The sequence below is a fragment of the Erinaceus europaeus genome, chromosome 16 (genome assembly GCF_950295315.1).
Source record: "Erinaceus europaeus chromosome 16, mEriEur2.1, whole genome shotgun sequence".
Taxonomy (NCBI): domain Eukaryota; kingdom Metazoa; phylum Chordata; class Mammalia; order Eulipotyphla; family Erinaceidae; genus Erinaceus; species Erinaceus europaeus.
In genome coordinates this window covers 75361840-75381827 of record NC_080177.1, presented here as the reverse complement: position 1 = coordinate 75381827, position 19988 = coordinate 75361840, and the positions used below count along the sequence as shown (strand labels likewise).

The 19988-nt window shown below is 41.8% G+C and overlaps 1 protein-coding gene across 3 annotated transcripts in view; it reads right to left on the bottom strand.

Moving 5' to 3' along the window:
* TTC6 (tetratricopeptide repeat domain 6) overlaps positions 1-19988 on the bottom strand; it is a 201418-nt gene that overhangs the window by 101647 nt on the left and 79783 nt on the right. For all 3 annotated transcript variants that reach the window (XM_060175452.1, XM_060175454.1, XM_060175453.1), the window contains exon 4: positions 16492-16689. In XM_060175452.1, the coding sequence (XP_060031435.1) occupies positions 16492-16689 (198 nt within the window). The remainder of the gene's footprint in view (positions 1-16491; positions 16690-19988) is intronic.

Here is a 19988-nt window from a genome sequence, read left to right as displayed (position 1 = left end):
CTCCAATGTGAATCAGAGCTTGTATTTCAGGCCTCCAACGGAACAGGGCATGTGCTGGCTGAGCTGTCTCCCAATCTCACTATGTGACGGGGACTGCAAAGCAAGGGGCTTTACTCTGGGAAACAACCAGCTGTGCCTTGGTAAGTAGGAAGAGATCAGACAAGCAGGCTCAGAAAAACTAGGGAGAAGACTTGACACTTTGGTGAGGAGAGAGTTACTGTCATTTTTTGGATAAGGAACTGTCGTTTTTGACGGGTTATGTTGTTTTCGCCGGGCTGGCTTCACGGGCAGGTAACAGACGACCAGGGACTCATAGTTGAGCTGTAGGCAGTATCTCTTTATTCATGCAGGACGCAGCACAATCTAAGCCGAGCTGAGCTAAACTAAAGGTAAAGTACTCTAAAACTCACAATGCTGTCTTTATATATACTTGACAAGTAGGGTGGAAACAGGGTGTGACATAGAGAGGGTGGAGAGAAAAGTGACTGGTGACAATCAGAGTGTGACAAGGAGGGGGGGTGGAGCAAAAACATATCATGAAACAGTGGGGATTGAACCAATGCCCTGGAGGGAGGTGCTTGTTAACAGCGGTTATATAAATAGAATGAAGTGGTTATGTAAATAGAATAGTGTTAAGCAGGGGGGATTTAAACCAAATGAAACAGAAGGGGTCTCATGCATACCAACAAGGAACTGATGACAAATAAGGAAGTTCAGAGTAAAACATTCCATCTCACCATCCAGTCAATGTGTGAACTTCCTTTATAATATGCCCACTAATTTCTCAACTAGCCCAAAGTGAACATGAGCAGAAACAGGATTCGGATGCATCCAAAGGCAACTATGTTCCCACCAAAACTCTTCCAGCTGTTAGAACTTTTTTTTTCTTTATTATTGCTGTTAACTTTCTTATCACTGTACTGGAGGCTGGGGGGGGGGTGATGGTTTACAGTGTTGGGGGTAATAGTTTACAATAGTTGTTGACACGTGGGTGTAACTTCTCATCTCCTCATGATACAGTGGGGAAAAGTGGTTGAGTCTCAAGATTATTATATAGGCATAGTCCAGCTTTAACAACTGATTCTACCTGCATTGCCCCCTGATAAAATTAGTAAAGTTATGGACCCCTTGGAACATACCTAAGATAGACCTACTGGCCTTTTCCAAAATAGGAGATCACAAATCTCATCTGCTATAGTCTTACCTTTAGATTCCTGATTATTAAATGATTTGTTCTGCTTTATATCTTAACTCTTTTTCAGCCACCAGGTTCCAGATGATATCACCATGATGCCAACCTGACTTCACTGGATAGATGACCTCACCAATGTGTCCTGGAATGCCACCTTCCCAGAGCCCTGCCCCACTAGGTAAAGATAGAAACAGGCTGGGGGGCGGGGAGGGAGTCTGGCGGTAGTGCAGCAGGTTAAGCACGGGGCACAAAGTGCAAAGATCAGCATAAGGATCTTAGTCCAAGCCCCCAGCTCCCCACCTGCAGAGGAGTCACTTCGCAGGTGGTGAAGTAGGTTTGCAGGTGTCTGTCTTTCTCTCCCCTCTCTGTCTTCCCCTCCTCTCTCCATTTCTCTCCGTCCTATCTAACAATGATGACATCAATAACAACAACTACAGCAACAATAAAAAAAAAGGGCAGCAAAAGGGAAAATAAATAAATATTTTTAAAAAAAAACAGGCTGGGGGTATGGATTGAACTGCCAACGCCCATGTTCAGTGGGGAAGCAATATGGAAGTCCAGCCTTCTACTTTCTGCACCCCATAATGATCCTGAGTCCATACTCCCTGGGGGGATAAATAACAGGAAAGCTATCAGGGGAGGGGAGGGGATGCAGAACTCTGGTCATGGGAACTGTGTGTGGAATTGTACCCCTCTTAGCCTACAACCTTGCGAATCATTGTTAAATCAATTTTAAAAATGCTCAGTCCCTTCAACTCTAAATGACATGATTTGAAATAGTAAAGCATTTCAAGTTTAGTCATCTTGAGTACTTTCTTCCAAACAGTGCCCAACTCATCAGGGTCTCTCTTGGGGCTGGACACCCAGTTCATCACTCAACATTTAAGGCATAAGATGATCAGATCAACCAGAAGAAGGATTTTTCTCTTTTAATATTTTTCTATTCTTCTTTTTTTAATTTTTTTAAATTTTTTTGTATTATCTTTATTCATTGCATAGAGACAGCCAGAAATCGAGGGGAGTGGGAGAGACAAGAGAGGGAGAGAGACAGAGAGACATCTGCAGCCCTGCTTCACCACTTGTGAAGCTTCCCCCCTGCAGGTGGGAACCGGAGGCTTGAACCTGGGTCCTTGTGCACTCTGAGCTTAACCAGGTGCGCTACCACCTGGCCCCCTTTTTTTTTTTTAATATATAGAAAGAGAAGCAGCTCCTCTCCTTGCCTCTCCCAGATCAACTAGGAATACCAAAGGAGACCACCCAGAACCGAAACAAGACAGGACTAGAATGACCACAGGAACCCACTAACACATGAGTATAAACACGTGTGGCTGGTGACAGAGAGGAGCGTAGGGAGAGATTAAGTGACTGCTAACAGTCCAGCAGTTTATCTGTTAAGACACCACCTCCAGTCTGCTCCACCAACAAGGGGACAGCTGAAGGGAGGAAAGGACTCCCCAGAGACTCACCAAGTGCAAATCTGAGTCTCCATTGCTACTGCCCTCAGAATCTTGAGCAGCGACAGGGAGGGACAGCAGGGGACAGAAATCTAACCAGGAAACTCAGGAAAAGACCTATACCTCCATGGCATAGCTGAGGGGCTGTGAAAGTCTCTTTGCATAACCACTGGATTATCTCTGCCACACCCTGCTTTATCTCTTGGTCAGGAGTCAGTGATTAAGCTAAGAAGCCTATTGATAGTTTAAAAGCCCTCAGGCTCCCATAGCCTACAGGGAAGAAAAAAAAAAGAGGCTTTTAAACCACTGAGCTCCAACTCAGGGATTAAAATACTATTGAAACAACTGTTAACTTACACCACTGTGAACCCTTTGATTAACTTACTTAGACACAAGTCAATACAGGCAATAGTGATCAGTAATTTGAAAAGTACTGAGAGAGGGAACTCATAACATAATATATAAAATGGTTAAAACAACAAGAAGAAATATTGGAGAAATGAACCGGGACAAGAGTCCAGCAAAAAGTCCCCCTGAGGGTGAAGCACAAAATAACGAGTTCAACATCCAAACACTAGCTAAGGAAAGAATCACAGGGGTGAGTAAAGAATTTGAAAAAAAATTGTAATCAGAAATACAGGAACAACAAATGAGACTATGGAAGAAAATACTAATTATCTCATGGTTATTAGAGAGCTAAAAGCTGAAATCGCTGAGCTAAGAATGCAACTAGCTGAACAAGCTAAAACAGTATCAGAACAGGGCAACAAAATAGATGAACTCCAGAAAACAGTAGAGGGCAGAGAGAATAGAATCAATGAGGCTGAAAACAGAATTAGCAAGATCGAGGACGAATTAGAGACAACTAAAAAAGAAGTAAGAGATCTCAAAAAGAGATTAATAGATGCTGAAAACAACAACAGAGTCCAATGGGATAACTTCAAAAGAAAAAATATACGCATTATTGGCATACCAAAGAAAGAAAGAGAAGGAGAGGAAGAAAGCATTCTTCAGGCCATAATAGCTGAAAACTTCTCTAGTCTAGACAACATCAAAGACATAAAAATTCAAGAAGCCCAGAGGGTCCCAAACAGAATTAACCCAGACCTAAAGACACCAAGACATACCATTCTTAGAATGGAAAGGAATAAGGATAAAGAAAGGATACTGAAGGCTGCAAGAGAAAAACAAAGAGTCACCTACAGAGGAAATCCCATAAGATTAGCAGCAGACTTCTCCATACAAACACTACAGGCCAGAAGAGAATGGCAAGATATCTATTGATTGCTCAATGAGAAAGGCTTTCAACCAAGAATACTATATCCTGCTAGACTGTCATTCAGACTAGATGGAGGCATCAAAACCTTCTCAGACAAGCAACAGTTGAAGGAATCAACTATCACCAAGCCTTCCCTGAAAGAAGTGCAGAAAGGTCTTCTATAAACAGTCAGACCACCACAATTAGGACATATATCAGAACACTCTAAAACTCTACAAGACTGGTGTTAAAATATCTTCAATCTTTGATATCAATAAATGCCAATGGCCTGAATTCACCTATTAAAAGACATAGAGTAGGAAGATGGATTAGAAAATACAACCCAACAATATGCTGTCTACAGGAAACCCACCTAACTCAACAAGACAACACAGACTTAAGTGAAAGGGTGGAAAAACTATCATACAAGCCCACAAAAAAGGGCAGGAACAGCTATTCTCATATTTGACACGATAGACTTTAAAATAGGTAAGATTAAAAAAGATAGGAATAGACACTACTTAATGCTCAGAGGATCAGTCAATCAAGAGGACTTAACTGTTATTAACATCTATGCACCCAATGAGAAGCCATCTAAATACATCAAACATCTACTGAAAGAGCTACAGCAATATATTAACAGCAACACAACCATAGTAGGGGAATTCAACACCCCACTCTCTCAACTTGTCAGATCATCCAGGCAGAAAATCAATAAAGACATAAGGGAGCTAAATGAAGAGATAGATAAACTAGAACTATTGGACATTTTCAGAGTCATTCATCCCAAGAAACTGGAATACACATTTTACTCAAATCCACATGGGACATTCTCAAGGACAGACCATATATTAGGCCACAAAGACAGCATCAGAAAATTCAAGAGCATTGAAATCATCCCAAGCATCTTCTCATACCACAGTGGAATTAAACTAACACTTAACAATCAACAAAAGATTAGTAACAGTCCCAAAATGTGGAAGCTCAACAGTACACTTCTTAACAACTTCTGGGTCAAAGAGGAAATCAAGGAAGAAATCAAGATGTTTTGAGAATTCAATGAAAATTAAGACACAAGCTATCAAAATATTTGGGACACAGCTAAGGCAGTACTGAGAGGGAAGTTCATAGCTATACAAGCACACATTAGGAAACAAGAAAAAGCACAAATAAACAGCCTGATTGCACATCTGAAAGACCTAGAAGAACAACAACAAAGGAACCCTAAAGCAACCAGAAGGACAGAAATCACTAAAGTTAGGGCAGAAATAAATAACATTGAGAATAAGAAAACCATACAAAAGATCAACGAAAGTAAATGTTGGTTCTTCAAAAGAGTAAACAAAATCGACAAACCTTTAGCCAGACTCACAAAACAAAAAGGGAGAAGGCCCAAATAAATCGGATACTAAATGAAAAAGAAGTTATGACAACAGACACTGCAGAAATTCAACATATCATGTGAGGCTTCTATGAACAACTATATAACACCAAGCTAAAGAACCTGGAAGAAATGAATGATTTTCTAGATACATACCAACTTCCAAAACTAAGTAAAGAGGAAGTAGATAACATGAACAGGCCCATCACAGCTAATGAAATTGAAACAGTTATCAAAAATATCCCCACAAATAAAAGTCCTGGACCAGACGGTTTTATAAATGAATTCTACAAGACTTTCAAAGAAGAACTAATACCTCTACTTTTAAAAGTCTTCCAGAAGATTGAAGACAGTGGAATACTCCCTGCCAGCTTCTATGAAGCCAACATCACCCTGATACCAAAAGCAGACAGGGACACAACCAAAAAAGAAAACTACAGACCAATATCTCTGATGAACATAGATGTGAAAATATTGAACAAAATTCTAGCCAACCAGATACAGCAGTATATCAAAAAGATTGTTCATCATGACCAAGTGGGGTTTATCCCAGGCATGCAAGGTTGGTTTAAGATACGTAAATCAATCAATGTGATCCACCACATCAACAAAAGCAAGACCAAAAACCACATGGTCGTATCAATAGATGCAGAGAAAGTCTTTGACAAAATACAACATCCCTTTATGATCAAAACACTACAAAAAATGGGAATAGATGGAAAATTCCTGAAGATAGTGGAGTCTATATATAGCAAACCTACAGCCAACATCATACTCAATGGTGAAAAACTGGAAGCATTTCCACTCAGATCAGGTACTAGACAGGGATGACAACTATCACCATTACTATTCAACAGTGTTGGAAGCTCTTGCCATAGCAATCAGGGAGGAGCAAGGAATTAAAGGGATAAAGATTGGAAAAGAAGAAGTCAAACTCTCCTTATTTGCAGATGACATGATAGTATACATGGAAAAACCTAAGGAATCCAGCAAGAAGCTTTTGGAAATCATCAGGCAATAAAGTAAGGTGTCAGGCTATAAAATTAACATTCAAAAGTCACTGGCATTCCTCTATGCAAAGACTAAGTTAGTAGAAATTGAAATCCAAAAATCAATTCCTTTTACTATAGCAACAAAAACAATTAAATATCTAGGAGTAAATCTAACCAAATAAGTGAAAGACTTATATACTGAAAATTATGAGTCCCTACTCAAAGAAATTGAAAAAGACACAAAGAAGTGGAAAGATATTCCATGTTCATGGGTTGGAAGAATTAACATCATCAAAATGAATATACTACCCAGAGCCATCTACAAATTTAATGCTATTCCCATCAAGATCCCAAGCACATTTTTTAGGATAATAGAAAAAAATGCTACAAATGTTTATCTGGAACCAGAAAAGACCTAGAATTGCCAAAACAATCTTGAGAAAAAAGAACAGAACCGGAAGCATCACACTCCCAGATTTCAAACTGTATTATAGGGCCATTGTCATCAAAACTGCTTGGTACTGGAACATGAATAGACACACTGACCAGTGGAATAGAACTGAGAGTCCAGAAGTGAGGCCCCACACCTATGGACATCTAATCTTTGACAAAGGGGCCCAGACTATTACATGGGGAAAGCAGAGTCTCTTCAACAAATGGTGTTGGAAACAATGGGTTGAAACATGCAGAAGAATGAAACTGAATCACTGTATTTCACCAAATACAAAAGTTAATTCCAAGTGGATCAAGGATTTAGATGTTAGACCAGAAACTATCAGATACTTAGAGGAATATATTGGCAGAACTCTTTTCTGCATAAATTTTAAAGACATCTTCAATGAAACGAATCCAATTACAAAGAAGACTAAGGCAAGTACAAACCTATGGGACTACATCAAATTAAAAAGCTTCTGTACAGCAAAAGAAACCACTACCCAAACCAAGAGACCCCTCACAGAATGGGAGAAGATCTTTACATGCCAAACATCAGATAAGAGTTTAATAACCAACATATATAAAGAGCTTGCCAGACTCAACAACAAGAAAACAAATAACCCCATCCAAAAATGGGGAGAGGACATGGACAGAATATTCACCACAGAAGAGATCCAAAAAGCCAACAAACACATGAAAAAATGCTCCAAGTCTCTGAGAAATGCAAATAAAGACAACAAATGAGATATCACTTCACTCCTGTGAGAATGTCATACATCAGAAAAGGTAACAGCAGCAAATGCTGAAGAGGGTATGGGGTCAAAGGAACCCTCCTACACTGCTGGTGGGAATGTCAATTGGTCCAACCTCTGTGGAGAACAGTCTGGAGAACTCTCAGAAGGCTAGACATGGACCTACCCTATGATCCTGCAATTCCTCTACTGGAGATATATCCTAAGGAGCCCAACACATCCATCCAAAAAGATCTGTGTACACATATGTTCTTGGCAGCACAATTTGTAATAGCCAAAACCTGGAAGCAACCCAGGTGTCCAACCACAGATGAGTGGCTGAGCAAGTTGTGGTATATATACACAATGAAATACTACTCAGCTGTAAAAAATGGTGACTTCACTGTTTTCAGTCGATCTTGGATAGACCTTGAAAAATTCATGTTAAGTGAAATAAGTCAGGAACAGAAGGATGAATATGGGATGATCTCACTCTCAGGCAGAAGTTGAAAAACAAGATCAGAAAAGAAAACACAAGTAGAACCTGAAATGGAATTGGGGTATTGCACCAAAGTAAAAGACACTGGGGTGGGTGGGTGGGGAGAATACAGGTCCATAAAGGATGATAGAGGACCTAGTGGGGCTTGTATTGTTATATGGGAAACGGGAATGTTATGCATGTACAAACTATTGTATTTACTGTTGAATGTAAAACATTAATTCCCCAATAAAGAAATTTAAAAAAGAAAAAGAAAAGGCAGGACCATAGGAAAAATAGAAAAGAAATATATAAATATAGATATATAGTGATAGAAATAATAGCCAACCCATATATGTGAACTTGGGAGAAGTGACAGAGTTTCTAGTAGAGGGAAAGGGGACACAAAACTCTGGTTAAGGGGAAAGTGTGGAATTATATCCCTGTTACCTTATAATTTTATAAATCAATATTAAATCACAAATAAAAAGGAAAAAAACAGGAAAAAAAAAAAAAAGAGAAGCAGAGAGTATGAAAGAGACCACAGCACCAAAGCTCCCTTCAGTGCGACAGTGGCCGGTCTAGAACCTGGGCTGAGCAGTGAGCTATCCAAGTGAGCTATTTCCCCAGTCCAGGTCATTCTTTTCTTAACAAATTTGTCAAATATTTCAAATGCTGATTTCACTGTCTGCTATCCAAAATTATAATGTAAAACTCTGAAATCTTTTTTTCACATATAACCTATGATTTGTTAACCCACAGGCAAATCTCTACATATATTTACCCCAAATAAATTAATCTGAGGTCTGACTAAACATAATTTACTAGTAATGTTTTGGGTGTTATTAGCAAAGTCCATAGTAAATCTTCTCTGTTCCTCATCAAAACTGTTGAGAAAGTGAAGAAATTGCACCATGGTAGCATATCTGATTTCCATGCCTGAGGCCCAAGAAGTCCCAGGTTCAAACTTTGGCACCATCATATGTCTGAGTTAAGCAGTATACTGGCTCCTCCCTCTCTCTCTCTCTCTCTCTCTCTCTCTCTCTCTCTCTCTCTCTTTCTCTCTCTCTCCCTCTCCCTCTCCCTCTCCCTCTCTCCCTCTCCCCTCTTCCTCTCTCTCTCATAAATAAGTAAATCTTTTTTAATCTCCATGGTTTATTTGTTGGGAAATTGGGACTGGACACAGTTCCATCTCAGACTGCTAAAGATTTTCAAAACTAATCGTGCACTTTCACATAACTAATTGTTACAAAGCTTTACTATAACAAAGATTGTTAGGATTGGCATCCAAGTCATAAGCAGCCAAAAGAGGAATGAGATAATGGTGACCTTTAAAGGAATGATTGACACAAAAGCCTATGTGAGGAGTCCTGAGCAGTTTGAGAGCAGTTTGAAAGATACCTATAAAGATACAGAGATCACATTTCTCGTGATTCTAAAGGAAAGAAATTTAAGAGAGGGTGGATGGTAGATAGCATAATGGCAATACAAAGAGACTTTCATACCTGAGGCTCCAGAGTCCCATGTTCAATCCCCCACACCACCATAAGCCAGAGCTGAGCAGTGCTCTGGTGAAGGAGGAGGAGGAGGAGGAGAAGGGGAAGGAGACGAAGAGGAAGAGGAAGGGGAAGGTGACGAGGAAGGGGAAGAAAAGGAGAAGGAGAAAGAGAAGAAGGAGGAGGAGAAGAAAAGAAGGGAGTCGGGCTATAGCACGGTGCGTTAAGTAAGTGCACGTGGCGCAAAGCGCAAGGACCAGCTTAAGGATCCCGGTTTGAGCCCTCAGCTCCCCATCTGCAGGGGAGTCGCTTCACAGGGTGAAGCAGGTCTGCAGGTGTCTGTCTTTCTCTCCCCCTCTCTGTCTTCCCCTCCTCTCTCCATTTCTCTCTGTCCTATCCAACAACAACGACATCAAGAACAACAATAACTACAACAATAAAAAAAAACAAGGGCAACAAAAGGGTAAATAAATAAAAAGAAAAAAAATTTTAAGTAGTTCATTTGATCATTCCAGGGCTTTGTCCAAAAATCAATGCATACATTACAGAGACTTGCCCTTTAAAAAAAAAAAAAAAAGTAAAAACTTAGATTCTCCACTGCCAGGCTCCCCATCCTAGCACCTCAGAGTCACTGCAGCCTGGGACACAGCAGATTCAAGCCTGTCCCTGAGGGTCAGCAGCCTCGGATATCTAAATCACCTCTGAAAAGTCTTTTATTCTCAATCTTGGACTTCAAGTTTCTTTTATCGATTCTTTTTCTAAAGGTAATTCTCCTTGTCAGCTTTAAGAGAAGGAAAGTACATGATGATCAGGTTCTTTTGCTCTTTGTCTTATTTCTGTTGACTTAAAGCCTCAGCCTTTTTCTAAAAATCAATCAAGGCAGCTCTGTCATCGGTTGTCATCACGCTATTCATCCACAGTGACAGGGTTATCCTTCCTTTTCTCTCTCTCTTTGCTCCAAAACTAACATAAGGGGGGAAAAAAACCCTTTTTAATTCTCAGCACTATTCACAGGCCTCACTCATTCAGGAGCCTGACTTCTTAATAAAACTGTGGTAGCCACATGCCACTTGTATGTTTCTCTGTGGAGATGTGTTTCTTCTTTCATCCTTTGTGTTACTTCTTGAATGCCGAATGTAATAGATCACCTATAAGTGTTTTGAGAGAACTGGCGGTGGGGGGGGAGACTCAGCACATGCAACATCTCTTAAATTTCTTTCCTTTTACAATCATAGGATATGTGATAGTTACTTTTTTTTTTTTCTTTATTTTATTTTATTTTTTTTGCCTCCAGGGTTATCACTGGGGCTCGGTGCCTGCACCACAAATCCACTGCTCCTGAAGGCTATTTTTCCCTTCTTCTTTTTGTTGTTGCCCTTGTCGTTTTTATCATTGTTGTGGTTATTGATGTCTTTGTTGTTGGATAGGACAGAGAGAAATGGAGAGAGGACTGGAAGACAGAGACAGGGAGAGAAAGACAGACACCTGCAAACCTGTTTCACCACCTGTGAAATGACCCCTCTCCCTGCAGGTGGGGAACCTGACCCCCAATATTTACACTTTTTACACATTTTTTCCTCCTAAAATGTTCAGTGATCTTCTCATAGATTCTTGTGTCAGCCGTTACTTCAAGGAGTCACCATTCTCTCATCCCTCTTCTGGTTGATCATGAATTGAACTAGAACTCTTAACAACCTGTGTTATTCTAGTGAGCTTCAAGTGTAGGACTGAAGCTAATGAGCTAGCATAATGGTTATACAGAAGACTTTCCTGCCTGAGGCAGCAAAGTTTCGCAGTTCAATCTCTAGTACCACCATAAGACAGAGCTGAGCAGAGCTTTGTAAAGAAAAAAAAAAGTCATCAGAAATAGTAAGGTAAAAAATTATTAAAATTATCTTTTTGTATTTTAATGACTTGTTGTGGTGCTTGGAGAATGATAAAATGTCTAGCTTGGGGTTTTTACTAAATGAGACCTTCCAGTATCTATTTGAGCAGTGGAAGTTTGGCCTTACTTCTTTAACTCATCTCTAGTTATGTCAAAATAAGGGTCAGGGGTGGGGAACAGGCAGTGGTATACCTGCTTGAGCACACACATTACTAAGCACAAGGACCCAGGTTCAAGCCTCTGTTCCCCACCTGCAGGGAAGCAGGTCTGCAGGTATCTGTCTTTCTCTCTCCCTTTATATCTCCTCTTCCCTGTCTCAGTTTCTCTAGCTTATCAAATAAAAAATAGAAAATGGGGGGGAAAATGGAAGCAGTGAATTCATCTTGCTGGCACCAAGCCCCAATAATAACCGTGGTGGCAGTAAAAATAGATAAATGCATAAATTCAAAAAGAAGTCCTCTAGTCTCCCTGAGACCCCAGCTGCATCAATCTCACCTGACTTGCTAAAGTCTGTTCCTCATTCCTACACCAGAGATGCTAAAGGCTAATCTTTCGGCAGCAGATGATCAAGCAGGTAAAGTTCATGGATAATAGCTGATGTTGAGATGCTAACACAGTATATATAAGATACCTGGTGAAACCAGGAACAACATAATGGACCCCCTTATTTTAATTGTGGGACCTTGCCCTCAATGTGGATCAACAATGGTAGGGACTGTTCCATTCTCTCAAAGGTTGAGCAACATACTCTACTACTCAAGGAAGATGGGTCCTGAAATTAGTGCAGCCTGGAATGTTCCTAGCCGTGACCACAGAATGCAAGCTCAGACCTACAGGGTGCAGAGGTTACATAGGTTCCTGCGCTCAATATGGGCCCCAGATCCAATCGATGGGGTTTACAGTCAACAATATTTATACACTTTTCCCATATTTGGGAGTTACCCTCTTCCCTGATCCAGCTTTCTGGTCCTTTTTCCAACTATGACACCATCTCCCCAGACAATAACCTGGGTCCACCTGCATGTTAGCTGTCAGGCTCAGGCAAAAACTAGTAAAGCCATGGACCCCTTGGAATATACCTAAAATAGACCTACTAGCTTTTTCTAAAACAGAGACACACACACACCCAATCTTCATCTGCAGTATTCTTGCTTTTAGGTTCATGATTAGTCAACAATTTGTTCTGCTTTATATTTTAACTCTTTTTCAGCCACAAGGTTCCAGATGCTACCATGATGCCAACTGGACTTCCCTGGGCAGAGGACCCCACCAATGTGCCCTGGAGCCCAGCTTCCCCAGAGCCCTGCCCCACTAGGGAAAGAGAGAGGCAGGCTGGGAGTATGGATCCACCTGTCCTGTCAATGCCCATGTTCAGCAGGGGAAGCAATTACAGAAGCCAGACCTCCCACCTTCTGAACCCCATAATGACCCTGGGTCCATGCTCCCAGAGGGATAAAGAATAGGAAAGCTATCAAGGGAGGAGGTGGAATACGGAGTTGTGGTAGTGGGAACTGTGTGTACCCCTCTTATCCTATGGTCTTGTCAATATCTTCATTTTATAAATAAATAAGTAATACCTGGTGAAGATTTCATGGAGAATTCATAGGGAGACTTTCAGTGCTGTTTTCTCTGGTGTTTCTGATTTGGGCCTTAATATCCCACCACAATAAGTGGGAGATTCTTGTCAATCATTCTCCTCCTCCCCCTTCAAACACTGTAGGTCTCTGTTCAGCAGTCTCTTTCCCACCCTAATCAAACCATCTCTCCCAACTTTATAAGGGACACTCCATTCCTAGTCATGTTTCCAGTTAAGAGTTTATCTTCTCGTACTAAACTAGAAGCCTGCTGGTCATTGTTATGAAAGAGCAGTGTTATGGTCCGGGAGGTGGCACAGTGGATAAGGCTTTGGACTCTCAAGCATGAGGTCCTGAGTTCAATCCCCAGCAGCACATGTACCAGAGTGATGTCTGGTTCTTCCTCTCTCTCCTATCATTTCTCATAAATAAATAAAATCTTTTTTTTTTAAAATGAAAGAGCAATGTTGTTATTTGGAGGGTGTGGTGGGGTTGGGTAATATATGTAAAATGCTTAGCAAAGTTAAACTTAGCACATGGTAAACAAAAAACTTGGGGCCGGGTGGTGGCACACCTGATTGAGGGGACATTACAGTGCCCAAGGACCCGGGTTTGAGCCTCTGGTCCCCACCTGCAGGGGGAAAGCTTTACAGGTGGTGAAACAGGGCTGCATATGTCTCTCTATCTCTTTCCCTCTCTATCTTCCCTTTCTTCTTGACTTCTGTTTTGTCTCTGTCCAATAAATAGATTGTAAAAAAAAATTTTAAGTATTGAAAACTTTTTAAAACATCATTAAAGGGGCCAGGTGGTGGCGCACCTGGTTAAGCGCTCACATTGCAGTGTGCAAGGAGCCGGGTTTAAGTCCCTGGCCCCTACTTGCAGGGGGAAAGCTTCACGAGTGGTGAAGATGTTTCTGTCTCTCTCCCTCTCTGTCTCCCCTTTCCTTCTCAATTTCTCTCTGTCTCTCCCAATAATAAAGAAAGAAAAATATTTTTTAAATAATTTTTTTAAAATTCTAGTTACCTCCAGGAAAGACTGCTTCTATTTACCAAAGGTAAATAATTTTTAATGATTTCTCAGTCACAACAAGCCAATAGTGGTGGTTTTGTTTTCAGTCAATTATGACGTATGGATCATTTCTAGGCCCTGTAACTCCCAGAAGATCAGTCTGCTAGTGTCCTACAGGAAGAAACTAAGAAAAGAGGCCTTCAGAAACAATAAAAGGCCAGGAGGCAACTGCACTACTTCAAACCGAAGATCACCAAGACCCAATACAATAGAGGCAACAGGAAAAGGAGAAGAGAAAAGTGATAAGTAGTTGTCTCTAGGGGCTGGGAGAACCTGTACCACGTGAAATGAACAATCGGGGGAAAGCCACAGAGAAACCCAACGTCTCTGAGTTGGGCACCTGCGAACAATGAAGAACTGAAAATGACCTGGATGAAACAGCACAGTGGAAACATGGCCATTGTTGAGAGGGGGGAGACCCAGAGGAGAGGAGCTGACCAGGGAAATCGTTTACTCTAGAAGGGACATCCACATGAATCAGTCCAAGAGGATTACTGGTGATAGTATAATCTGCAGTGATTCAATAAAAAGTGACATTTAAAATGCTCGTAATAATCTATGTTAACATAAGCTCGCTGATTTAAGTCAAAAAGTGACCGAAAGCACAAAGAAAATAGTAGTAAGGTGACATAAAATATGGTAAAAGATCATGAAAACCACACACAGGAATTTGGAAAAGGAATCTGGGTCACATTAGCATAATAAGGGGCGAGTATACATCTAAAGGAAACAAAGTTCATCCAGTCCTGGTCCCTGGGCTACAACTCCTGATGGCCTCAAGATGGTTCAGGGGAAACCATCTGGGTGGTGGTACCGTGGTTTCAATGTTGAAATCTCAAGCCTGGGGAGTTCTAGATCGATTTCTGCAAAGCCTTAGATTCTCCCCCTGCCAGGCTAGTGTTGCGGGTGGGAGAGAGGATCCAGGAACTCCTGGTGGCGATAATACAATTCTTTATTCATGCGGAGTCCCAGAGTCAGGTGTGAGCACAGTGGGTTAAGCCATGTGGACCTAAATGGCCGCCTCCCGCCCTGCACGCCAGCCCTTCTCCAGGTCGGGACTCAGGAAAGAAAAAGAGAAGAGAACAGAATGGAACCAGGAACAGAAGTGGGCTTTATAGGGTAAAAACCGGAAGTGGCAAGTCGGAAACGGAAATGGCTAGGAAAGGGGGTAGAGAGAGGCAAAAGGCATGCTGGGAAGGTGGAAGCGTCCTTAGCAACTGTTGGGATGGTTTTAACTGGCGGGAATTAGCAATGCCCTGAGGGGATAACATGGTGGGGATCTTTCAGGCAAAACAATGATTGTGTAAATAGACCATAATGGAGGATGGAGCAGGGGGGCTGCCCAACATTCCCCTCCTTAAAAGTATTTTTTGAGTCAAGCAGTAGCACATCTAGTAGAGTGCACAAGGACCAGGGTTCAAGCCCTTGCCACCCCCCACCTGTAGGGAGGAAAGCTTCACAAACAGTGAAGTAGTGCTATAGGCCTCTCTCTCTCTCTCTGTCTCCCCTCTACCTCCCTCCCCTTCCCTCTCAATTTCTCACTCCCTCTAGCCTAAATAAATTAAATAATACATTAAAATAAATAAACAATTTTTTAAAAAGTGTTTTGGGGGTAAGAGAGGTATCTCACAGGCAGAGCACCTACCTTATCAGCACATAGCCCAGGTTCAAGCCCCAGAAGCCTTAAGAGGAGAGACGGCAACAGAGAAAGTCCCTGAGGCATCTCTCCCTCCTTCTAGCTGAATGTCAAAGTGGCCCAGAGTAAAGAAATTGTGTATGGGTCAGGTCCCAGTCTCCCCCTCTCTCTCCATCAAAAGAAGAAAGAGGAAGAGGTGGTAGATGAAAAAGGAAAAGAGAATAAAAGGCAACCAAGAGCAAAGCAATGGAACTGGGCCAGGCAGTAGCACACCTAGCTGAGCACACATGTCACAATGTGCAAGGATCCAGGTTCAAGTCCCCAGTCCCCAACTGTAGGGGGAAAGTTTGCCAGTGGTGAAGCGGGGCTGCAGATGTCTCTCTCTCCCCCCCCCCTTTTTTTTTGTTTAAAGATTTTATTTATTTATTCATGAGAAAGATAGGAGAGAGAGAAAGGACCAGACATCACTCTGGTACATGTGCTGCCAGGGATTGAACTCGGGACTTCATGCTTGAGAGTCCAATGCTGTAGTCTCTGCGTCATCTCCAGGATCATTCTCTCTCCCTCTCTGTCTCCCCTTTCCTCTCAATTTCTGGCTGCCTCTATCCAATAAATAAATAAAATAAAAAGAAACTAAATTTAAAAAGAAAAAGGACTGTGGAACCATGCAGACACAGAGACCTGGGGGAATGGGGGCTGGGGGACTGACTAAAAACCCTTAAAGACAAATACCCTTTTCCCAAATGAGCAATTGTTACCTCTGGGGCTGATAGTTTGCTTGTTTTGTTTTGTTTTTTCCTTCACAGTACTGCCTTCCATTCCCACACCTTGACTCTCTCCCAGGCCATATCTTTCATACTACAGATTCGCAACTAACTCTCATAACTGTTTCCAACATTCCTATTACTCACCTTTAAAGATATCTGCTTGACCGCTTTGGCATCATCTGTGGACCTTTCATGATCCAAGGGTTCACTTGATTCCTCTGTGAGCTGGGTTTCGTGAGCCTTATATAAGCTTTCTGCGTCTGAGATGCCCCACTCGGATGTGTCCTCCTGTTCAATCTGGTACAGACTTGATTCTGTTCGAGTAGGTCCTACAAGTACAGTCTGTTGAGAAATGTACAAGTGACAGGATATTTTAAATTGTTCTTTCCAAAGTTTTTAAAGTCATGTCGCATCTTCCCTCTGCCAATAAAGTGACTACAAAAATTATTGAAATTGTACTGGGGCAGTCCGTTTCCTCTGAGGATTTAGAAAAAGAAAATCAGGGAGTCGGGTGGTAGTGCAGGGGTTAAATGCACCTGGCGTGTGTAAGGACCCCACTTCCAGCCCCGGGCTCCCCACCTGCAGGAGAGTCGCTTCACAAGCAGTGAAGCAGGTCTGCAGGTGTCTATCTTTCTCTCCCCCCTCTTGATTTCTTTCTGTCCTATCTAACAACGATGACATCAATAACAACAACAATAATAACTACAACAATAAAAAAGGGCAACAAAAGGGAATAAATAAATAAAGAAAAGGAAAGTCAGAGTGAATTAAGAAAACATGGGAGGGGCCAAGTGGTGGCACACCTGGTTAAGAGCACACATTATAGTGCACAAGGACCCAGATTCAAACTTTGGGTCCCCACCTGCAGGAGGAAAGCTTCAGGAGCTGTGAAGCAGGACTGGAGGTGGCGCTCTGTCTCTCTCCCTCACTATCTCCCCCACTCCTCTCAATTTCTTCTGTCTTTACCCAATAATAAATAAAAAAGAAAAACATGGAAACTGGCAAATTATTTTCCTCAGCCTTTGTCTCAGAAAATATAACTATGTCACAGTCATACTACTATGCCAGAATTCTGTGGCTTTTTTCTCCTGAGACTGGGAGCTTGTTCAGCAAGTACAGCACTTTCTTTGCAAACCTGAGGCTTCAGGTTCAATTCCTGGCACTGTTTGATGCCAGAGTTTACTGTATTATCTTAATGAGTAAACTTCAAAAAAAAATTATACTTTACATAGTCTGAGACATAGTACAATAGATAAGGTATTCAACTCTCAAGCATGAGATCCCACGTTGCTCCCTGGTACTGAATTTACCAGAATGATGTCCTGGATCTCTTTCTATCTATCTATCTATTGCTCCCTCTCCCTACTCATCCCCTCATAAACAAATCTTTTACTTTTTTCTCTCTGAAGATGTTTCACTTTATTACTACAATCAGAATGGTAACTGTTTAGATTGGTCCTTGGCATTGATCTGTGTGTTCAGATTAGTTCTTCAGTTAGCCTTTTCTACCTTGTTTTCTGTTGCTCAGTCTTTGGAAAAAAAAAACTTCATGATGCTCAAAACATGGTTGTGGTGTTGCGGGAGGCATCTGGGTCAGCCCTCTTGAGTGCCTGTGAAAACATTCATTTCCTGTGCCTCGGTCCACACTCTTCTCTGTTGCAGAGCGTTGGTTTCAAGGCAGTCTTCCAGCTTATCTTCTCTCAAAGTCACTGGCTGCTCCAAGACTGAAACAGTCTGTGTCAAAACTTGGAGCTGTTCCATGATCTGCTCTAAGGCTTCAGTCACAGCAAGTGACACACTTCTTTGGCTCTCAGAGGGTTTGTCACTCATGTCTTCTCTTTTTCAAGGGTTTTAGCGCATCCTGGTGACATATTAAAGAAGGTTCAAGAAATGTTTGCAGATCTTCACCCTGGTCTGGCAGACTTCTAAATATGGTTTCCATTGTCAAGGAAGAATCAAAAGAAAGAATATCAACAACAGGGGGTGTAGCGGTAACAGGTCCATGACTTCAAGCTTTGGATGTATCTGCATATCAGCACATCCTGAAGCAAATAAATCTCCACCTTTGGAAAATGAAACAGGCCCCATATGTCCTTGAAATGTATATATGAGCTTTCCTTCTGAGAGAGCCAGAATCTTAATCAGGCCATGTGAGAAAGCCATGAAGAGATAGCTACCCAAGGACGGAAGGCTACAAATTAACTCCGCTGCTGTGAACCTAAGGTATCTGAGAAGTTGTTGACACACTGTTCATTTGAGGTATCCCAAATTTTAATAGTTCTGCCCTTGCTACATGAAACAATTCATCTTCCATCAGGTGAAAATCTTGGGTCTATGGCCACAGCACCCTGAACACCTGATCTCATCTAATCTTGGAAAATCTTGGAAAAGGTAAGATAGCAGGAACCTCCCGCTTCCTCTATAGGGCCCATATTTGCCCCAGTCCTGGAACCTCTAGGGTGGGGCTCACTTTCCTGCATGCTTCTCTCAATTCATACCAAATGATATTGCATCTGCTGATCCCAGCCTAATAAATGCAACAAGTACCAACTCAGCATGCTTCACTTCAGACTGCGTCCAGAGACGTCAGACGTGGAATGTCAACTTTTCAGCCTCATTACTCGGGCGAGACCTTTCCTTTCTCATAGGATTCTCTAATTCCATTTCAGGTGGTTCACTTCCTAACAAAGCCCCCAAACCTAGATATAGACCAGGTCCCATGAGATAGAGCATATGTTCACATGTATCCATAAATTAGGGCAAAATAATAAAAAAAAATTAGGGCAAAATATAGACCTGAAAGCAAAAGTGCACAATAGTCTGCAGTGAGTCAATAAAGGAAGCAAGCAAAGAGAAAGACCTAAAAAGACACCATCATGTTCCTAATGGAATCATTTCTACTTAGACCTAGATACCCTCCTCACCTATTACACTTCCCTCAGTCACTCCAAAGCTAACCTTCCACCTTCTGCACCTCATAATGACGCTGGGTCCATACTCCCAGAATAGGAAAGCTATCAGGGGAGAGAATGGGATACGGAGTTCTGGTGGTGGGAATTGTGTGGAGTTATCCTATGGTTTTGTCAGTGTTTCCTTTTTATAAATAAAAAAGTAAGGACTGCAAAAGCTGAATAAGGGCAAGAGACTGGCAGACTTTAACGATGACTCTTTAGTCACTAGCAGGCCTCCCCATCATCTGGGGCCCTAGTCGGGGAGTCCTGGGATTCTCACACAGACATGATGAGCCTAGACCTTGAATAAATCCCTCTCTCCACTGTCACTGGTCATTTCCATCAGGAACAGCACAATAGACCCCTTTGTGGGCCCCATAGGACCTTGCTTTCAATGTGGATCAACAATGGTAGAGAATGTTCCAGCCTCCAAAGGGAGGCTGGATAGCAGACTCTATCTACCACCTGAGGAAGATGGGTCAATATTGGGTCAGCTTGGACCGTTCCTTCTCATGACCACAAAATGTGAGCTCAGATCTACAGGGATGCAGAGGTTACATAGGCTCCTAAGCTAAATATGGGCCCCAAAGCAGATCAAATCAATGGGGTCTACAGTCCACAATATTTATACACCTTTCCCATATTTGGGTGCTAGTCTCTTTCCTGATCCAACTTTCTAGCCCTTTTTCC